At 50.9% G+C, this 17570-nt stretch overlaps 2 protein-coding genes and 2 non-coding genes across 6 annotated transcripts in view; all 4 read left to right on the top strand.

The window, feature by feature from the left end:
* arid4b (AT-rich interaction domain 4B) overlaps positions 1–10810 on the top strand; it is a 45243-nt gene extending 34433 nt beyond the window's left edge. The window contains exons 11-20 of one of the 3 annotated variants that reach the window (XR_009529380.1): positions 1545–1730; positions 2828–2912; positions 3170–3308; positions 3636–4958; positions 5504–5617; positions 5976–6206; positions 6875–7021; positions 7586–7736; positions 8837–8928; positions 9043–10810. Coding sequence is in view for 2 of the 3 variants with exons in the window: in XM_060073568.1 (XP_059929551.1) it covers positions 1545–1730; positions 2828–2912; positions 3170–3308; positions 3636–4958; positions 5504–5617; positions 5976–6221; positions 6875–7021; positions 7586–7736; positions 8730–8835 (2497 nt within the window). In the remaining variant the exon portion in view is untranslated. Of the gene's footprint in view, positions 1–1544; positions 1731–2827; positions 2913–3169; positions 3309–3635; positions 4959–5503; positions 5618–5975; positions 6222–6874; positions 7022–7585; positions 8148–8729 lie in introns of those variants that run through there. The other 2 variants (XM_060073568.1, XM_060073569.1) reach the window with 2 other exon arrangements.
* A 100-nt stretch (positions 10811–10910) lies between these two features.
* On the top strand, positions 10911–15128 carry LOC132473439 (uncharacterized). The gene is made up of 4 exons (XM_060073577.1): positions 10911–13247; positions 14222–14281; positions 14389–14481; positions 14790–15128. The coding sequence occupies exon 1, from the start codon at positions 11094–11096 to the stop codon at positions 12153–12155; it is 1062 nt and encodes a 353-aa protein (XP_059929560.1). The 5' UTR covers positions 10911–11093; the 3' UTR covers positions 12156–13247; positions 14222–14281; positions 14389–14481; positions 14790–15128.
* On the top strand, positions 13957–14085 carry LOC132473831 (small nucleolar RNA SNORA14). Its single transcript, XR_009529486.1, has one exon. It is a non-coding gene; the product is annotated as a small nucleolar RNA SNORA14 (small nucleolar RNA).
* On the top strand, positions 14520–14648 carry LOC132473830 (small nucleolar RNA SNORA14). Its single transcript, XR_009529485.1, has one exon. It is a non-coding gene; the product is annotated as a small nucleolar RNA SNORA14 (small nucleolar RNA).
* Positions 15129–17570: the final 2442 nt, after the last annotated feature.

The raw sequence follows: 17570 nt of genomic DNA, 5'->3' as shown, positions 1-17570 counted from the left end.
GATTTAACTTTTCCAAATGTGATGATGTTGCATGCCCGAGAGACATGCCACGCTGGACGGTTTCCAATCATTAAACGACTGAGATTAATCGACTTTTGATTCATGAGAATAACTGATAAATTCCTCAGGAACATTTACCAACGTTATAGCTTTGATCGGCTAAGTCTTGTGACTGTGTTGGTATTTTACTAGATCTCTTGTCTTCCATGCGCTAGTGTTCACTGGTACAACTCGGGTTCAGCAGAAACAACATGCCGATTGTTCATGGCAAGGGACTTGGATCCGTTGCAGTATAACGTTGGCAGGGGAACCGCTCCTTACAACACAGCCTGGCTCTGATCTCGATACATACTGTGTGCGGTAATGTGCCGGCTCAACACTTTCCCTAGGTCACTGTGTTAATCATCCCCTGGTAGTAGAGGAGATCCTCTACGCACTTGAACGCCGCTATTCAGCGGGGCTTGTCTGACTTGCGTAGACGACAAGGTGGCGCCAGCCCTCTTTGTCGGGTGGGCTGGTACACCGAGTGCCGAGGCGTCAGGCAGTGCTTGCGCTGCGGTCTACAAGGTTGTGCCTGCGGGGCCGTCCGGAGCACGGCGTGCGACCCTGTGCATTCTCTCCCGCTGAAGGCTTGCTTAACGCTGCTGTGCTTGCCTGCCGAGCTGTGCTGTGCTGTGCTGTGCTGAGCTGAGCTGAGCTGAGCTGTGCTGTGCTGTGCTGTGCTGTCCTGTCCTCTCCGGACCCTGGGACCGAATCCCCCCCCCGTCTGCCTTTCAAATCCAAGCGTGGCCCGTGCTCCCTGGCTTTGATTAACTCTCTACACCCCCTACAATCCCCTCTTCAGCTCCACCTTGTGGCCACGCTGCCTCCCTCCCTCCCCCCCAAGCGTGCGTCTGTGTGTGGTGTGTGTGTGTGTGTGTGTGTGTGTGTGAGACGGGAGAGTCCACAAAGTGTTCACTGCGTGTCTTTGTGTGTGTGTGTGTGCAGATGTAGCTCTACACAGCATTTCATATTCTCACACACCATATGATTGAATTTGATTTGTTGTTTTGTGTGTCAGGGGAGTGTGCAGCTAGTCGGTTCCGCTAATAAAGTGTTTGTTTACCGGAGCGCTTCCTGTAACGGGGCGCTGAGGGTCGTAGCTCAGACGCAGGGTAACGGATGGCAGACAGCGTGAGCGGAGGAGCCCTCAAGTGTTTGAGTCATTCATGTCTAGCTGAGAAGGAAACTGTTAATACTGTATTGTGTTGTCAAGGGGGTGTGGGTGTGGGGGGGGGGGGGGGGGGGGGTGGTTGTTAGGGGGATTGTTTACAGTTATTGAACAGCAGCCGGAGGAGAAGGTAGAGTTTATCAAGAGAAGGGGAGGGGATCTCTGAAGAGTTGACAGCGGAGGATGAGAAGGAGGAGATGGTAGGAGGAGATGGGGGAGATGGGGGGGAGGAGGAGGAGGAGGAGGTGGTAGGGGAGGGGGGGCAGGGGGTGTGCTGTGGTCTTGGCCTTAGCCTAGCAGGGGCGGGAGAAGTGCTGAACTGTCTTTCTTGCAGGGATGTCAGCAGTCAGGAGGGGGAGGAGGAAGGGGAGGAGTTTGAGTGTTACCCCCCGGGGATGAAGGTGCAGGTGAGGTATGGGCGAGGCCGCAATCTGAAGACGTACGAGGCCACTGTGAAAGAGGCAGACGTGGAGGGGGGCGAGGTGCTCTACCTGGTGCACTACTGTGGCTGGAACATCAGGTAAGACAGCACACGGGGAGAATCGCCTTAACGTCTGTATTCACCCTATTAGACAACCCCCCCCCCCCCCCCCCACCCCACCCAACCCAAACAACAAGTGTTTTAACGCTGCAGTCATCGCCTCTTTGTGGGTATCCCCCCCCCCCATAGCTCAGTCACAGTTACACCCCCTCCCTCACTGATACTATCACCCTGTGCCCCACGTCAGCAATCTGATCCGGGGCAACGCAGAGCCACCTAGTGGCGGAAAAAGGATATAGCGTTCCTCCACTTTAGCTCATTCGGTTTTATGCTGACTGAGACCCCTGGTGTCTGTCTCCCACTTGAGCCCTCAAGTCTTCACTTTAGAGTATGCACACAGTGTGTGATACATTTGTTAATGAAACATGTACAGTCGGTCTCACAGGCCATGCCAAGGGTTGCCACACTCACCTCTGCCTCGCAACTGTCTTCCCCCCCCCCCCCCCCCCCTGTGGCTCAGGGTTAACGGCATTAAGACGAGCGCTAGGGAACCAAAGACACGGGGGTTTAGCTTCTCCTGCTTCCTAGCCAGACTAGCGTTAACTTTGTTTTGTGTGTGTGTGTGTCTGTCTGTCTGTCTGTGTGTGTGTGTGCCACAGCCTTAATATTGAAGCGTCTCCCACTAGCACTCTCCTACAGCTCAGAGGGATGTACTCTGCATTGTGTCTGTTGTGTGTGTGCGCGTGCGTGCGTGTGTGTGTGTGCAGTCAGTGACACGCCCATTCCCTTCACATGACAACGGTGGCACTCTCGGTCGTAGGCGGGGCCTTCTCTTGGACTGTGTGTGGTTGTTGGTTCCTCACAATTCTCTGTATTTTCCTTTTGGTCATCGTAAAGGCTTGCTTTTCTCTGCCTCGGCGCCCGTGGCCTTCGCTGCTGCCGGTGCTCACTGAGTCACGGCAGCGGGGCGGAGTCCGATGTGGGGGAGGTGGCTGCGCTGCTCTCTGTGTTGGCACCGTGTGGTGGCTGCTTCTGTGGTTGTCTTTTGGTTTTGTTCTGGTTTTTTGTTTCGTATCAAGATGGTGACGTGTTTTTTTTCTTTCTTTTCTTCCTTTTTTTTTTTCTTTTCCATTTAGATATGATGAGTGGGTAAAAGCAGACAAGATTATCCGGCCTGCCAATAAGAATGTACCAAAAATCAAACATCGCAAAAAAATAAAGGTATGCGTCTGTCTTTGTGTCTTTGTCTATGTGTGTGTGTGTGTGTGTGTGTGTGTGTGTGTGTGTGTCTATTTGTCTGTCTGTTTTTCTGTGGATGTGTCAGTCTGTCCTTATGTCTGTCTTTCTGGTTGTGTGTGTGTGTGTGTGTGTCTGTCTGTCTGTCTGTCCGTCTGTGGGTCTCTCTGTCCGTCCCTCCGTCTGTGTGTCTGTGTGTACTCTGACACCAGCATGTCATTGACCGGTGCTATCCCCTACAGAACAAATCGGATGTGGACCACAACCGACTGGAGAGGCTCCGGGAGAGAGAGGACCTGGGCCCCTCCCCCAACAACAACCGCATCCCTCCCTCGCCTCGGTCCGGCTCCGGCCCCGACGCCTTTTACAAGATGGATGACGGTGAGCGCAACGGCATTCCGGTCCCGACTCCGGTCAGGGCTTTATAATGGACCTCCATCCTCTATGGCCTGCGAGGCAGCAGCATCCTTGAGTCTGCCGTTCCCGTGCGCACTTGTAGCAGATTAGCCGAACGTTGCTTCACAATTCAAGCGTTAGCATACTTGTACTACTAATTTCGTGCAGTTTCAAACAATTTAATTCAATTCGATTTTGTTTATATAGCCCTTTATCACAGTCAGCCCCAAAGGACTTAACAAGCATTAGTTGATCACTAAAAGGTTGTCTTCCATTGTGACCCCTCGTTTCATCCCTCATGTTTTCAATCAGCCTCCGAGCGGTCGACAGACGACAGCGAGCGAGAGGACGAGGAGGGAGACGAGGGGAACGAAGACGACCGGCCGGGCTACCGCCGGGGCCAGCGGAGAGGCCCGTCGGACCCCCACAAGCCATCGGAGCGCTGGGAGAGCGGGAGTCTGTCGGAAGAGGCCAAGCCTCCGTCGCTGTCCGGGAAGAACCACGACCCCGTCAGCCCGGACGGTTCAGACGGGAAGGAGGGGAAGAGGCGCAGCCAGCCGGACCCGGAGGGCGAGAAGGCCACCAGGAAGAGGAAATCGGAGGGATCCCTGAAGAGCCCGACCAAAGCCAAGACCAGGAACACCCGGAGCGCCGACTGGCTCCCGGGCGGCTCCCCCAGGAAGGAGGAGAGAGGGGGAGACTGCGCCGCCGACGAGAGGCGAGCCTCGTCCGACAGCAGCTCCGACGACGACGGAGCGGGGAACTCGGAGTCGCGCGCGGAGGACGGCGAGCGCGGCCAGACGACGAAGACCAAAGGCTCGCCCTCCAAGAAGTACAACGGGACGAAGGAGAAGACCAAAGCGGCCGCCCGACCCACGGCCTTCTGGGACATTCCCGAGAAGAGGGCCAAGGCGTCGGCGGGCGCGGAGGAGAAGCCGGCCGTGCGCACCAAGGGCCAGAAGGACGTGTGGTCCAGCATCCAGGCCCAGTGGCCCAAGAAGACGCTGAAGGAGCTGTTCTCCGACTCGGACACGGAGGCGGCCAACTCGCCGCCCCCTCCGCCCGACCCGACGCGGCCGTCGGAGGAAGAGCCCAGAGAAGAGGACGAGTACGAGGAGGAGGAGGAGGAGCGGCGGCGGAGGCAGCGGCGAGACAGCTGCCCCGGAGACGAGCCCTCAGAGGAGCCCACGGACCGCGACAAACTGCAGCGGGAGTTCCCCAGCAGCGGGAGCGACTCGGTGCTCAACACGCCGCCCACCACGCCCGAGTCCCCCTCGGCGGCCCTGGGCCTTCCGTCGGAGGACCCGGGCCAGGTGCGGGCCCCGTCTCCTCCCCCCGCCGAGGACCCCGCCCTGCCTTCGGAGTCCACCTCCTCCTCCTCCTCTGCCGCCGCCGCCGCCGCTGCTCTGCCGCCACCGGCACCCGCGCCCACGGAGGAGGCGACGGGGGGGCGCAGCGAGACGGACAGCAGCACGGTGGAGGTGGAGAGCCTGGGCGGGGAGCTCCAGGACCTGGCCCAGGAGGACGGGGCCGGCTCCCCCACCAAGGCCTTCCAGGCCAGCCCCTCCTGCCACAGCGACTGCAGCCTGGAGCTGAGCAGCAGCAGCCAGCAGGACAGCGAGCAGAAACCCAAAGGTACGGAGCGCACCTGTGTGACTGCGCTTTTATGTCTGTCTGTCTGTCTGTCTTTCTGTCTGTCTGTCTGTCTGTCTGTCTGTCTGTCTGTCTGCACTTGTGTGTCTGTCTGTCTGTCTGTCTGCGCTTGTGTGTCTGTCTGTCTGTCTGTCTGTCTGTCTGTCTGCCCTTGTGTGTCTGTCTGTCTGCCCTTGTGTGTCTGTCTGTCTGCCCTTGTGTGTGTGTCTGTCTGCCCTTGTGTGTCTGTCTGTCTGTCTGCGATTGTGGATCTGTCTGTCGGCACTTGTGGGTCTGTCTGTCTGTCTGTCTGTCTTCACTTGTGTGTGTCTGCGTGTGCGTGTCTGTCTGCGTGTGTGTGGGTGTGTGTCTGTCTGCGCTTGTGTCTCCGTCTGCGTGCGTGTCTGTCTGTGCGTGTGTGTCTGTTCTTGTGTGCGCGTGTGTGTGTCTGTGTTCGCCTGTGTGTGTCTGTCCGCGAGTGTGTCAGTGCGTGTTTGTGTTAGGGCTACCTGATCCCTGACCAGGGTTCTCATGCGTGGTCTCGCTAGGTTTGACTGGGAGTCAGAAGCGGCAGAAGGAGGCGCCGGTTATGGTCCCCGCGAAGAAACCGAAGATAAACCGCAAGAGCTTCGGAGTGCCTCCCAAGAAGAACAGGAAAGCAGGTACGAACCAGCATAGTGCCGGTACCCCTTCATCACAGTGTTCCCCTGCATGCTCGTTTATTGTTTTAAAGTGTTACAGCTCCACAGAATGCTACGGCCCTTTTCAGTAAACGCTGTCCCAGCAAAATCTGTTTCTGTCTTTGTCGTTGAACAAAAGTTTTTGGGGGTTGAAAATATGTTAACCGAAATCCGCTGATCATCGGAAAGTGTGTGTAGTATAAAAAGAAGTGCATAAATAAGTGCATGAAACAAGTAGGTTTGAATTTTTTTCCACATCCCCGTCAGGGATTGTCATGTTGTAGTGAGGACCGACCCTTGACCTTCGACGCTTAACCTTTGCCCCCCCCCCCTTCCTCAGCCCACAGCAGCGACAGCGAGGACCAGACCCTGGCGGAGGGCGTGTCCAAGCCCCCCGCCCTGAAGAGCCTCGCTCACCCGGAGCTGAAGGCGGCCGCCGTCTCCCCCAAGTGTCCCGGGAGGACCCCCCCGTCCAGCCATAAGTACCAGAAGCCCGGGGAGCCGGACCACCTGCACCACCGGGACCACCACGGACGTTCGCCCCGCGTCTACAAGTGGAGCTTCCAGATGTGTACGTCCATGATGGGTTTGTTGGTGCATTTGTCTCCAGTCTTCCGTTAACTAGGGCTGCATGACATTGGGGGAAGAAAAAAGCGATTTTGTCTTTTTGTGATACGAGTTGAGGCATGGGTTATGAAATGTATCATTGTATATGATTGGGGTGATTTTTATAGCGTTATACACTCGATATACAGAGCAACGTAGTCTTTTCTGTAACCCAAATAATTCCATACGTTCTCTTTGGAATTCAAACTTATTTTTAAACTGATCAACATAATAGTGCTCCTCTTGGGCTGCATTTGTTTTTTATTGCTTAGAGTAGTAGTTTTCGTTTTAGTTTAGAGATATGGGGATAATAGGAAACACCTGGATGGATGTGTAACTCAGTCTTTTTTTTATGTTTATGAACTAAAACTTCATGATGAATAATGCATTGCCTCTTGGTTTTTGCAATGTGGATGCTGGCGCAAGAATATACGCTGATATATTTATTCACTAAGTTTTAAAGATGTGCCTGTTTGAGGTGACAACCTCGTTCTTATCGAAGCAAACCTACAACTCTTTACCTTCCCTGCTGCACGCTTTGAACACAACTCCTCACCGCTACCATTCTGTATCAGACGGGAGTCAGCAGCATCATCACTAACTACCGAGTGTGTCCTCCTTTCATTCTCGCAGCGGACCTGGAGAAGATGAACAGCCTGGAGCGCATCTCCTTCCTGCAGGAGAAGCTGCAGGACATCAGGAACCACTACCTCTCCCTCAAGTCTGAGGTCGCCTCCATCGACCGCCGCCGGAAGCGCATGAAGAAGAAAGAGCGGGAAAGTGAGTGCCACCTCCTTCAAACCTAAAGCCACATAGGGACGCTCAGGACAGTACTGACTTGTAAGCCTTAGATAGTCCATGATAACATACTAATTTGAATGGTTTGGACATTAAGATCCTGTGTATATATAAGAACAGGTGGCCTAATGATGCGTAACCAGGAGCAAACTTGTACTAATCATGCAGTGTGGTGGACGTGCTTTGATCAGGGTTACAGCGTGTGAACCCGCTCACCGGCATTGCCCAGAGAGTGGGGTTGGCATCGCTCAGGAGGTAGAGCGGGTTGACTCGTAACCGGAAGGTTGCTCGTTTTATGTCTTTATGTCTACTCTGAGGTGCCTTATTAAGACACCTCACCCTAACGAGCTCCAGAAGAGCTGGCCGTCTCCTTGCGTGGTCGACTCCGCTGTCGGCGTGTGAACGTGTGTATGACCCGCGGCTGAACGTGGTTGTGTGATAAAAAGCGTTTGCTAAGCGCCCCCTCGATGCAAAAATGTGAATGTAAGTGAAGACCCCGAGCGCTCGCCCTTTCCCCGTCGTGACTCTGTCCTTGCTTCCTCTCAGGCACGGTGGCGGCGTCTTCGTCGTCGTCGTCGTCGTCGTCGTCGTCGCCGTCCTCCAGCTCGCTGACGGCGGCGGTCATGCTCACGCTGGCCGACCCGCCCGTGTCCTCCTCCTCCTCCTCGCAGAACTCTGGGGTTTCCGTGGAGTGCAGGTGACAGGACGCACCGGCTCACCGCCACCGCCGCCGCACTTAGCACTTAACCAGCACCCCCCGGTTCCTCCACCACCACCTCCTCCTCCTCTTCCTCCACGGCTAACACCTTTTCCTCCTCCTCCACCACCCCCTCCTCCACCTTCCCCCTCCTCCTCCTTCTTCTCCACCGCTACCGCCTCCTATCCCCCACCTCTTCCTCCTTCTACGCGACCACCTTCTCCTCTTCCTCCACCGCTACCACCCTATCCTCCCCCTCCTGCAGCTCCTCCTACCACCACCTTCTCCTCCTCCTCCTCCTCCACCTTCTCCTCCTCCTCCACCTCCTTCTGCGCTACCATCACCTTTAGCTCTTCCTCCACTGCGAACACCACCTCCTCCTCCTCCTCCTCCTCCTCCTCCTCCTCCGCTACTACCACCTGCACCTCCTCCACCTCCCTCCCCCCCCCTTCGACCTCTCCACCCCCTTCCCCGGCCTCTTGCTCTCCCACAGCCCCCCCCCCCCCCCCCTCCTCTCCAACGAGGACAGACAAGACCACCAACATACTGTAACCGCTGCGGCACAAAACCAGACCAGAGACAAAAAAAAACAAGCAAATCGAACACAAACTAACTAGAACGAAACAAGCACTATTTTCTATCGACAACTGTTTCCTCGGCAAGCTAACTGCACTCAAGTGCACTTTTATGGAGATTGTGTCGGGGGGGGAAAGAATTTGTCCCAAAAAAAAACAACACTGATTTTAAAACAAAAAAATGATTCGCTCTCACTTAATTGATTGAACATTTATGAAGAATTGTTTCTTTTGGAGGGGGGGGCGGGTGAGGGGGTTTCGTAAAGCAATAATTCTTTCCATTTGATTATATTGTATCTTGGTTCGGCTGACTTCCTGTGACACCCCCTCACCCCCCCCCTCCTCCCCCCCCCCCCCCCCCCCCCCCCCTCCTCCCCCCCCCCCCACCCCACAACCTCCTGGCTCCTCCACCGAGCAGCTCCTCCTGGTGCTCGCCATCTGCTGTGCAGGAGCCCAGGGCAGCCTTGCCTGCCAGCGCCGGCGATGTGTCACCCTGCCTCACGTTTCTCCTCTGTCATTTCTAAGGGCCTCCATGCGATGGTTCAACCATAAAGGGTTATAGCGGTGGTGATCGTCGCCCCGGTTACTGGAGCGCCGTCCTGTGTGTTTGCATCGAGGTAATGGGCCGTGGTGAAGGATAGGGTTTCAGTTCATTGTGTATCCGCTGACACCACTGTGGATGGAGGGAATATGGAATGACACTGTAGTGCCTTTTGTGTTTTTCTCTGCAGGAGGCACTTTGGGAAAGGACAGCGCTTTTTATTTTTTATTTTCCTCTCTGGTCCTGCTCTCAAACAATGTAAAATGTCGCTGAGAATGTCCCTCTGATAAAAAAAAGATTAAAAAAAAAAGACTGAATATTGTGTGATTGAGGACGCGGGGCAGTGAGGGTAGCCGCGAGCCCGACAGTGACCGGATGGTTTTTAAATCGCAGCCTATCGTTAATTTTAAGATGTTTGATTGTAAGAGATGAAGCTGAACTATACTGGAACACCGGTAATCAACTACTGAATGCTCGGGCGGCCTAGAAAGGCTTTGGCCTTCCCCTTTTCTGGAACACTGTGTTCTCTTTTAAAGCCCCCACACCCCCAAACTACAATTCTACTTCCTGTTTCCTGTTTCCTCCAAAAACCGCATTAACGTAAACGGCATTCACATTTAATTCAGATGAGATACTTCCTGTTTCCTCCAAAAACCGCATTAACGTAAACGGCATTCACATTAAATTCAGATGCTTAATTTGTCGGAGGTGTGGTGTCCGATTTCTTTGTGTATGGTGTTGGATCACCTCTCGCACTCACCTTCTTGCAAGTTGCAGTTCAACAAGCAGTAGCTTGGATAATCACTTTTTTAATGTTGTGATGTCCAGAAAGTATGTATTTATAAAAAGGAAGGACGAGATTAACGGTGTCGAGGATTGGCATAGCACAACAACAACATGAAATCAAGAAGGAAATACTTTAGGTTAACTGGAAAACGGCAATCTCCTTGCATATTTAATCACCCAATGAATTGTTAATCATTGTTATCCACTGCCCTCACATGTTGCTGATGAATTCAATTAAAGGCAACCACAGTATGTGTTTACAACAGTCCCGTATCAATTAACATCGAATGGTAGTATTGGCATCCATATCCAATTTGGATCAAGACCCAGCAACGACAGGCCCAATCACATCATCTTTATTTTGTTCCTCCTTTGTTCATGCCTACCAAAAAAGTTGTTTATTTTTATTTTGCCGAGATAGGACTAATGGTAAAGGTATTGTAAATGTACATTTATATCATAAAGTGATGTGTGTTTCAGACGACATATCCAGTGTTTCCACTGTATAAACCCCCACTGTATGATAACCCGAAGCTATGTTTTTGTTTGGCACTTGTAATTGTATGCTTTTGTTATACATTTGTATATTGAGAAGAGTGTTTTGAGTCAAGCTATTTAATATCTTGCACTGTTAATAACATGTACTTTTCTGTACAGACAGTTTTGCGGTTTTAACTGTAGTTTTGAGTGTAAATACTAAGAGTTAAAGCATGTCTGCTCCCCCTACCGACCCAATCGTCCTCAGTCTCGTTATTTCGTAGAAAATGATTTATTTGATATCATTTTTTGTTCTTCTGTTGCTTTCCGTAATTTCAACTACATTGTTCTGTTTGTCGTTTTTTGTTTTTTTTCCTGTTACAAATGTATGTTTGGGAATTGTTTATATTTTATCTTGTTTTTTGTTAGCTGCCTCGTGCTTGACAGAAGAATCGTGGTTTAGGAGGCGGCCGTTTTCCAGTATGTACACGGGCTGGCGCTGATGCTGATGCTTTTTAGACCTGTAAGGAAAATGGTATGGACCATAGAATAAGAGAAAGAGGTGGGGCTCATTGAAAAACCAAGCTCTGTAGTATTTATTAGGCTCATCTTACGATGGTCATTGTGTAATTTATTGTACAAATGTAATCAAACGGAAGCCTCTGTTTGAAATAAATGCCATAGTTTGTGAAGTACAGAGTCTCTTGTCTCCAATGCGTATGAAGGTGTTTATAATCCTGCCGGTTTATTCCAGAAATGAACTGCATAAACTGCAGTAAGTATGTTTATTTTTTTTCATTATTACGCATTTGTGTGTCTTTCAGTGAAGCGATAGTTACGTGTGTAACTACGGTTCTATGAATCCTGGATGAGCATGGTTTCCACTGCTGCGCAGGCTCTGCAGCAGTTCACCACAGCGGATCTCCTGTCTCAGTTACAGGGCAAGATCTGGCATCCCGACCCTCGTTGCCTACAGCTATGGGTCTGGCCGCTGCAGGGCCCAACCCGCTGCTGACGGAGTGCTCAGACGATGTCTGCAATACCATACTGAACGCCAGGGCGCCTTCTACCCGGGCGCAGTATGAGAATAGGTGGCAGCTATTTACGGCATGGTGTTCAGACGGGGCTGAGGACCCTGTGCATTGTTCAGTTGAACTTCTAACGATTTTGGAGTTCCTCCAGTCACTCCTGGATGGCGGCCGGGCCCCAGCTACTCTGAGGGTATACGTGGCAGCCATCTCCTCGAGACATGCTCGGGTGGATAATGACACAGTGGGGGGCCACAGATTGGTGTCCCTTTTTCTGAAGGGGGCGTTGCGGTTACGACCCCCACGAGCACAGCGTGCCCCAGCATGGGATCTGCACCTGGTGCTCGATGCTTTATGCTTGCCTCCTTTTGAACCCCTGGCTCAGGCGGAGCTGAAGTGGGTCTCCATTAAAACTGCCTTTCTCCTCGCCATCGCGCCAGCGAAGCGCGTCGGGGAGCTTCATGCTCTGTCCGTGAGTGACTCATGTCTGAGGTGGAACTCGGATGGCTCAGGGGTTACCCTGTGGCCGAATCCAGCTTTCCTCCCGAAGGTTCTGTCATCGTCGAACCTCAACCGACCTTTCCGCCTGGCACAATTTATCGCCTCGGAAGGGGAGGACAGGTTCAAACTGCTGTGTCCTGTGCGAGCTCTGAGAGCGTACGTAGCTGCGACCGCAGGCATTAGACGGTCGGACCAGCTCTTCCTCTGCTATGGTGGTCCTAGGAGGGGCTGTGCTCTCTCCAAGCAGCGATTGTCTCATTGGGTTGTGGACATCATCACCCATGCATATAAAGGAGGTGGTCACCCCCTGCCATCCGGGGTCAGGTGCCACTCTACCAGGGCTGTCTCAACGTCATGGGCTGCCCTGCGGGGCATGCCCCTGGAAGACATCTGTGATGCAGCATCATGGACAACACCATGTACCTTTTCCAGGTTCTACCGGGTAAACGTTGCCACTCCCCATCCGTTGGCCGTGGTCCTGTTGCCCGACTCTGCTGTTCCCTCTCAATGAGGTAGGTGTTGGAGTTCCTCGTGACCTTGTTGGTATGAGCCATCCAGTGCTTGAAGCACCGCCTCTGGTGGTCAGTAAGGATGAAATAGAACGATAGTTACGTATGTAACTACGGTTCTATGAATCCTGGATGACCGCCAGAGCGCTCTGTCACTCAGAATCCTTGTGTACTCGCGAGAAGATTCTGCAGGAACGGATCCTCTGATGTCACCGGAAGATATAGGCTGTCCGGAGCTCATCAGGGGTCACAGGTGACTTTGTTGATATTAAGTACTCGAACTGCGCATGCGCGAGACGGATAAATCCAGTGCTTGAAGCACCAGTAAGGATGAAATAGAACCCACTCATCGTGCTCCCATTCACCATAAAAGTGTTAAAAGGTTGTATCAGCGATGTATCAAGTGAAAAAACACCCACCCATTGTCGGTGATTGGTTGGAATACTATTTATTTTGGTTTTGAGTGGTTTGTAGTACCATGCTTATGGGGCGGACAGCTTGCGGATCGTGAGGAAAGGTCAGATTAATGTGATCATTTATGTTTCGGCCTAGAATCGCCGAAACGACCTTTAATATTCAATATTACAAACATACGTCGTTTCATTAAGGTAATTTAGTTTACTCATTAAGGTAGAATTTGTTGGTGTTTCTTCCTGTTTTTGGATTAATGCTTCAATCCTCCCTAAAATGTATCCGTCAGGTTATTATTGGTGGTCCAATGCAGTAAAATGCTATTCAACATGTTTTCAAATCTTACATAGTGGGTGTAGTCGCAAAGAAGTATGTCAGTGTTCTGTCTGTTGATTGGTTCAACATACCCACGTGTCAGCATTGTGTTTGCATTTTGATTGGCTCGTTGTGAAAATGGGCGGGCGTGAGATTCAGCCTACGTATAAGTACGTTTCCCGTTCGAGCTCTTTCTCTTTCATAGGTCGTGTGGGTTTTTCCTGACCGTTCTCTAGAAGTAGGATGGAAAAGCTTGAATGTTACTATGTTAAAGAAATGAAAACTAGAGAAGACCACTGTCTGCAGTGTCCTCTCCACGAAACCGAACGACGAAGGGACCTGAACGGCAGAGGAAATGGAACTTGACCGTAAGTTGTTTGACAATGTCTAAACGTAATCGTCAAAAGCACAGCAGTGTTGCCAGATAAGGCGGGAAATCTTGCAACATTGATTGCCATGGTTTGTTGAAATGGGTTAGTGAACTTGGATCTTAGAGGCCATCATTTACACGTTAAAATATAACGAACTGCGAAGTGCTTACTGTAGCATTTGATGCTAATGGCTAACCACGTGGAGCATGTGTCCATCCAGCCCTAACTAGGTGTGGAATTAAACTAGTTCTGAATCAAATTATGTGTCCACAACTATTGCATACACGAGGGAAAGTAAACAGTAAACCCAACATGTCCATGAATGACGAGAGGGACCGTAATGTGCACCAGCTTTAGCCCGGCTAACATTAGCGGCGAACTGTTAGCCGCCTGTCACCTGCGACTGTCATAGCTCAATCGGGTCCAGCCGATTGAGTTTAGTTGGTTGGTAGGATTAGGGTCAGTCACGTTTAATAGACAACGTCACATTCAAAACATCCTGAAAAAGTTTAAACTGGAAGTGCTTCACGAATTTCCTCCGGTTGGTAGTTTTTCCTCCCTCTCCGTGGCGTGGGGGTCTGTAGCCAGCCTCCAGCTCTGCCTACCAAAAAGGACGAATACAAATTGAATCAGTTAATGTTGGAGAAACTGACACGTCTTCACACAAGAAGGCTAGCTTGACTCTCTCTGTACTGTTAGTGTAGGTCCGCATCTTTGAAAACCCCTCAGTGGCCTTTGTGACCAACGGGACAAAAAAGGATGCTAGAGAAAATCGGGAATTCCAAGGCAGAGGGCTAGATCAGTGGCCTTAGGCCATTTCACCTCCTGGACATTACCTGGTTAAGAACTTAAACCATGTTGGGATTACTCAGAAGGGAGATTAATAATGTGTACTGCACTTGCTGGCACATTTTAAATGAGCTATTCATTGTGTACAGGAAGTTCCTAATGACAATTTTTGCTGTTTTCAGAAATGTGAGGCCTGGGTCTTTGGAAGATGCTGGCCTTAATGGAAACCAATCCCTTAACAGGTAAGCAAATCAAGACTATACTGAAATTGTAGCTTTTTTCCACAATGACTTGCATGTAACCTTGACCGCAAGCCACTGAGAATTCACGTTTTGCACTTTGTTTCCAGTCATTCTAGGTGACTGAGAACCAGGATTGCCGAAACGTTGGCATGGTCGTCTGCAGCGCTTGCCAACACTTGGTGATGCTTTGCTATATCCAGGTGAGTTTCACCTCCTGCATTGTTTTGAAGTCTGGTGTACGCATCTTTGAAAACCCCTCTTGGACCTTTGTGGCCCACGGGACAAAAAAGGGTGCAAGAGAACGTTTGGAATTCCAAGGTCGAGAGATGTGTCTGTTTCTCTCGGCCATTTCACCTCCAAGACATCACCCACGTAAGAACTGGACTCCAGGAAATGCTTGGAAAGATGATAATCCTTTTGAATAACATTGTCTGTTTGTAACTTCAAGCTTTCTGTGGTTTACAGGATGTTGTTAATGACGATCCTATCTATGTTTTTGAATTTTCAGAGCTGTGAAGCGACTCTTCGGAAGAGGACGTTTAGCGTGACGGGTACACCCTCCATGTAGCTTGCTTGACATGGCTCTGTGACGGTTATCCTGGGATAACGTGACCTGCTGTTGATGTTGCTGCAGGAGCCCTTGTTGAATTCTTCTTGAGTGCAACTTTCTCCCAGCCAATGTCTTGCCTGTTTCCAATAGGTTGAGGCTTTTGTTCCGTTTTATTTTTTTACAAAATATTAATTGAGCATGTAATTGTGTCTCTTTGTAACATTTATGTACCGATCTCAAATGGTAACTGTTGATCGAGTTTGCAACTTGTACAAAATAAACTTGATGTTGCCTAAATGATTGTGGTCCCCCCTATTTCTTCTTCCACTTATTAAGGCTATACTAGATTCCTGTGTGTCTGGACGTTGAAATATGCTTGTATAAAAGCTCCAGTAGGAGGTTAGCTTTATCCATGGCAGGCTTTGATTCACCTGGTAATTTCTTATAGACATTGCATAAAGGGGCGTGGTGATGAACGAATCAGTTGTATTGGGCATTTGCACGGAAAATACTTAGTGTGGATGTAATATGTAAATTGGGCCTACGTCATTAAATCAGACCCCTGGTGACGAATTGCCAGCAGAGGGCAGTAAAGGTGCATCAGTAAACTAGTGGCACTGAAAAATACTAACTGCTTTCATTTCGCATAGACTTATGCCTCATATCAAGGCACAATGTTCGGTAAAAGGCGTAGTTTCTCATTCGAAATGTACCTCCATGCATATTGGAGTACTCTAAACGACCATCCATATATTTCACTGAATATTTAACGTATCTGCAGAACACATATTGACGTGAAACTGAGCTTTTAAAAAAAATATTTTATGCATTTAACTTAAATTTAAAACTATTTTATGATTTATTTTGTGAATTCTGTTATTCCAACCTTGAATACTAGCGCTGGGTGCAGTGAGCGACAAACTTCCCTCGATGCGTCGGTAGGGGGCATTGTTGGTCCAGGCGGCGGCGACCCGGAGGGACAATGAGTTTGGAGCACTTGCAGTTGACAGCAATAACAACGACTGTAGAGACCATGTGCTGGTGAATCTAAACCGTACTCAGTTTCTTTTCAATGTTCCTTTAACTGCAAATGTTCGACCAATTCCATGCTAGCCCTGTTTCCATTAACAGGTGGAGAAAATGACCTATTAAGAGTCTGCAACACGCAGATACCAGGATTAGAGTAAGACGTAAACAAGGCTCTCTGGCCCTGCAGTCTCGTTACCATTGTAATTTGTTTGTGTGAAATGTCATTTCTGATCTTAAGTCAAATGTTGTGTGGGAATACCATAATCACTTGAGCCTATGCAACTCATTACGGAAATCCTGTAAACAAATTAGCCGCAACCTAAATCACCACTCTGTGCAGCAACCACTTGTGTGCTTGAATGTCAAGTCTTGATTAGGCCTCCTAGTCCGTATTCCTGGCATCATACACGCACGCGTCTATCAGATAGTCTGCGAGGGTTCACTGCGGTCGTTTGTCCAAACCGAACCCTGGCCCTGCCTTCTTTTTCATTCGTTCACTCATTCACAACCCCTTGATCCTTATATGAAGATGCATTCATTGTTGTACCGACGCGTTGACTCACGCTGGGGATAATATTGACATGAGGTGTTCAGAGTTCATAGCGTCCACAGAGGCCTCCTCTCCTTTCCATCTTGTTTCCGATAATGTTTTGCCACTTTTCTCCTCCCCCCAACCGGCTATGCTCAAAGTCACGGGGGCTGTGCGCCCTGTGCTGATGTCACTGCTACGGCGTCAGGGGAGAGGGCACTCCCGGCGGATTACTGGCCGTCGTCATGGCGAGGGAGAGAGAGAGGGTGGGGGGGGAGATTGTAAAGACTGATAGATAGTGGCTGAGAGAAAGGGGATGAAGAGATAGACGTAGCGCCCCGGCTAGGAGTAATATGAGACGTAGTCGTACCAGACTGTGCCAACAGCAGCAATCACAAATGCTGCTCTGCTATCTCCTCCTGCACGGGCGTTTGCATTGCCTACAGACTCGCGCTAGCGGCGGCCGCGTGTATATGAATTACCCCCCCCGCCCCCGCCAGATTTACCCTCAGCCCTGTCATTCACCCGCGGGCCGAGGAGGAGAGAAGAGAAATTTCCAAGACGCGTCCTAAAAATAAAGCAGCAGTGTACGTGCTCGGAGTATTAACTTCCACTCAGATGACCCATTTTTCCATCTCAAAGGGTCTGCGGATGGGTGGAAAGAAAACCGGGAAGGGAGGTGTGTGTGTGTGTGGGTGTGAGAGGGGGGGGGGGGGCTGCAGTGGAGCCAATCACGTGAAATCTAAAGCAGGCTACAATCCTTGAGGATTTCTCCGCGCTCCGGAGGGTAATGCCCTCGCCGCCGTCTGTTTTTCCTATTTTCCCTGCTCCTCTCCTGCCCTCCCCCCCTCCCCCTGTCGTCTCCCTTCCTGTGGCAATTTCACTTATTCCGCCAGCCCTCCTTCAAGCACACATCTTCCCCTCATGAGAAGTGCTTGGTGTGTGTGTGTGTGTGTGTGTGTGTGTGTGTGTGTGTGTGTGTGTGTGTGTGTGTGTGTGTGTGTGTGTGTGTTTGTGTGTGTGTGTGTGTGTGGCCCCCGTCAGCCTATTCAGCTCGCTTGTTTACATTCCTGAAAGTGCTAAGCTGGAAGGGTATGGGGCTTCAGACCTCCCTTCTCTCCCCGCCCCCCCACCCAACACACACACATAAACAGCCCCCCCCCCCCTTCCTCATCACAGGT

The sequence above is a fragment of the Gadus macrocephalus genome, chromosome 15 (assembly GCF_031168955.1).
Source record: "Gadus macrocephalus chromosome 15, ASM3116895v1".
Taxonomy (NCBI): domain Eukaryota; kingdom Metazoa; phylum Chordata; class Actinopteri; order Gadiformes; family Gadidae; genus Gadus; species Gadus macrocephalus.
Note: the sequence above shows the minus strand (reverse complement) of the source record. Positions and strands in the feature narration are given on the sequence as shown.

What these genes read in the sequence shown, in the direction of transcription:
- LOC132473439 (XM_060073577.1), top strand. Translation starts at nt 11,094, where the DNA reads ATGGGTCTGGCCGCTGCAGGGCCCAACCCGCTGCTGACGGAGTGCTCA.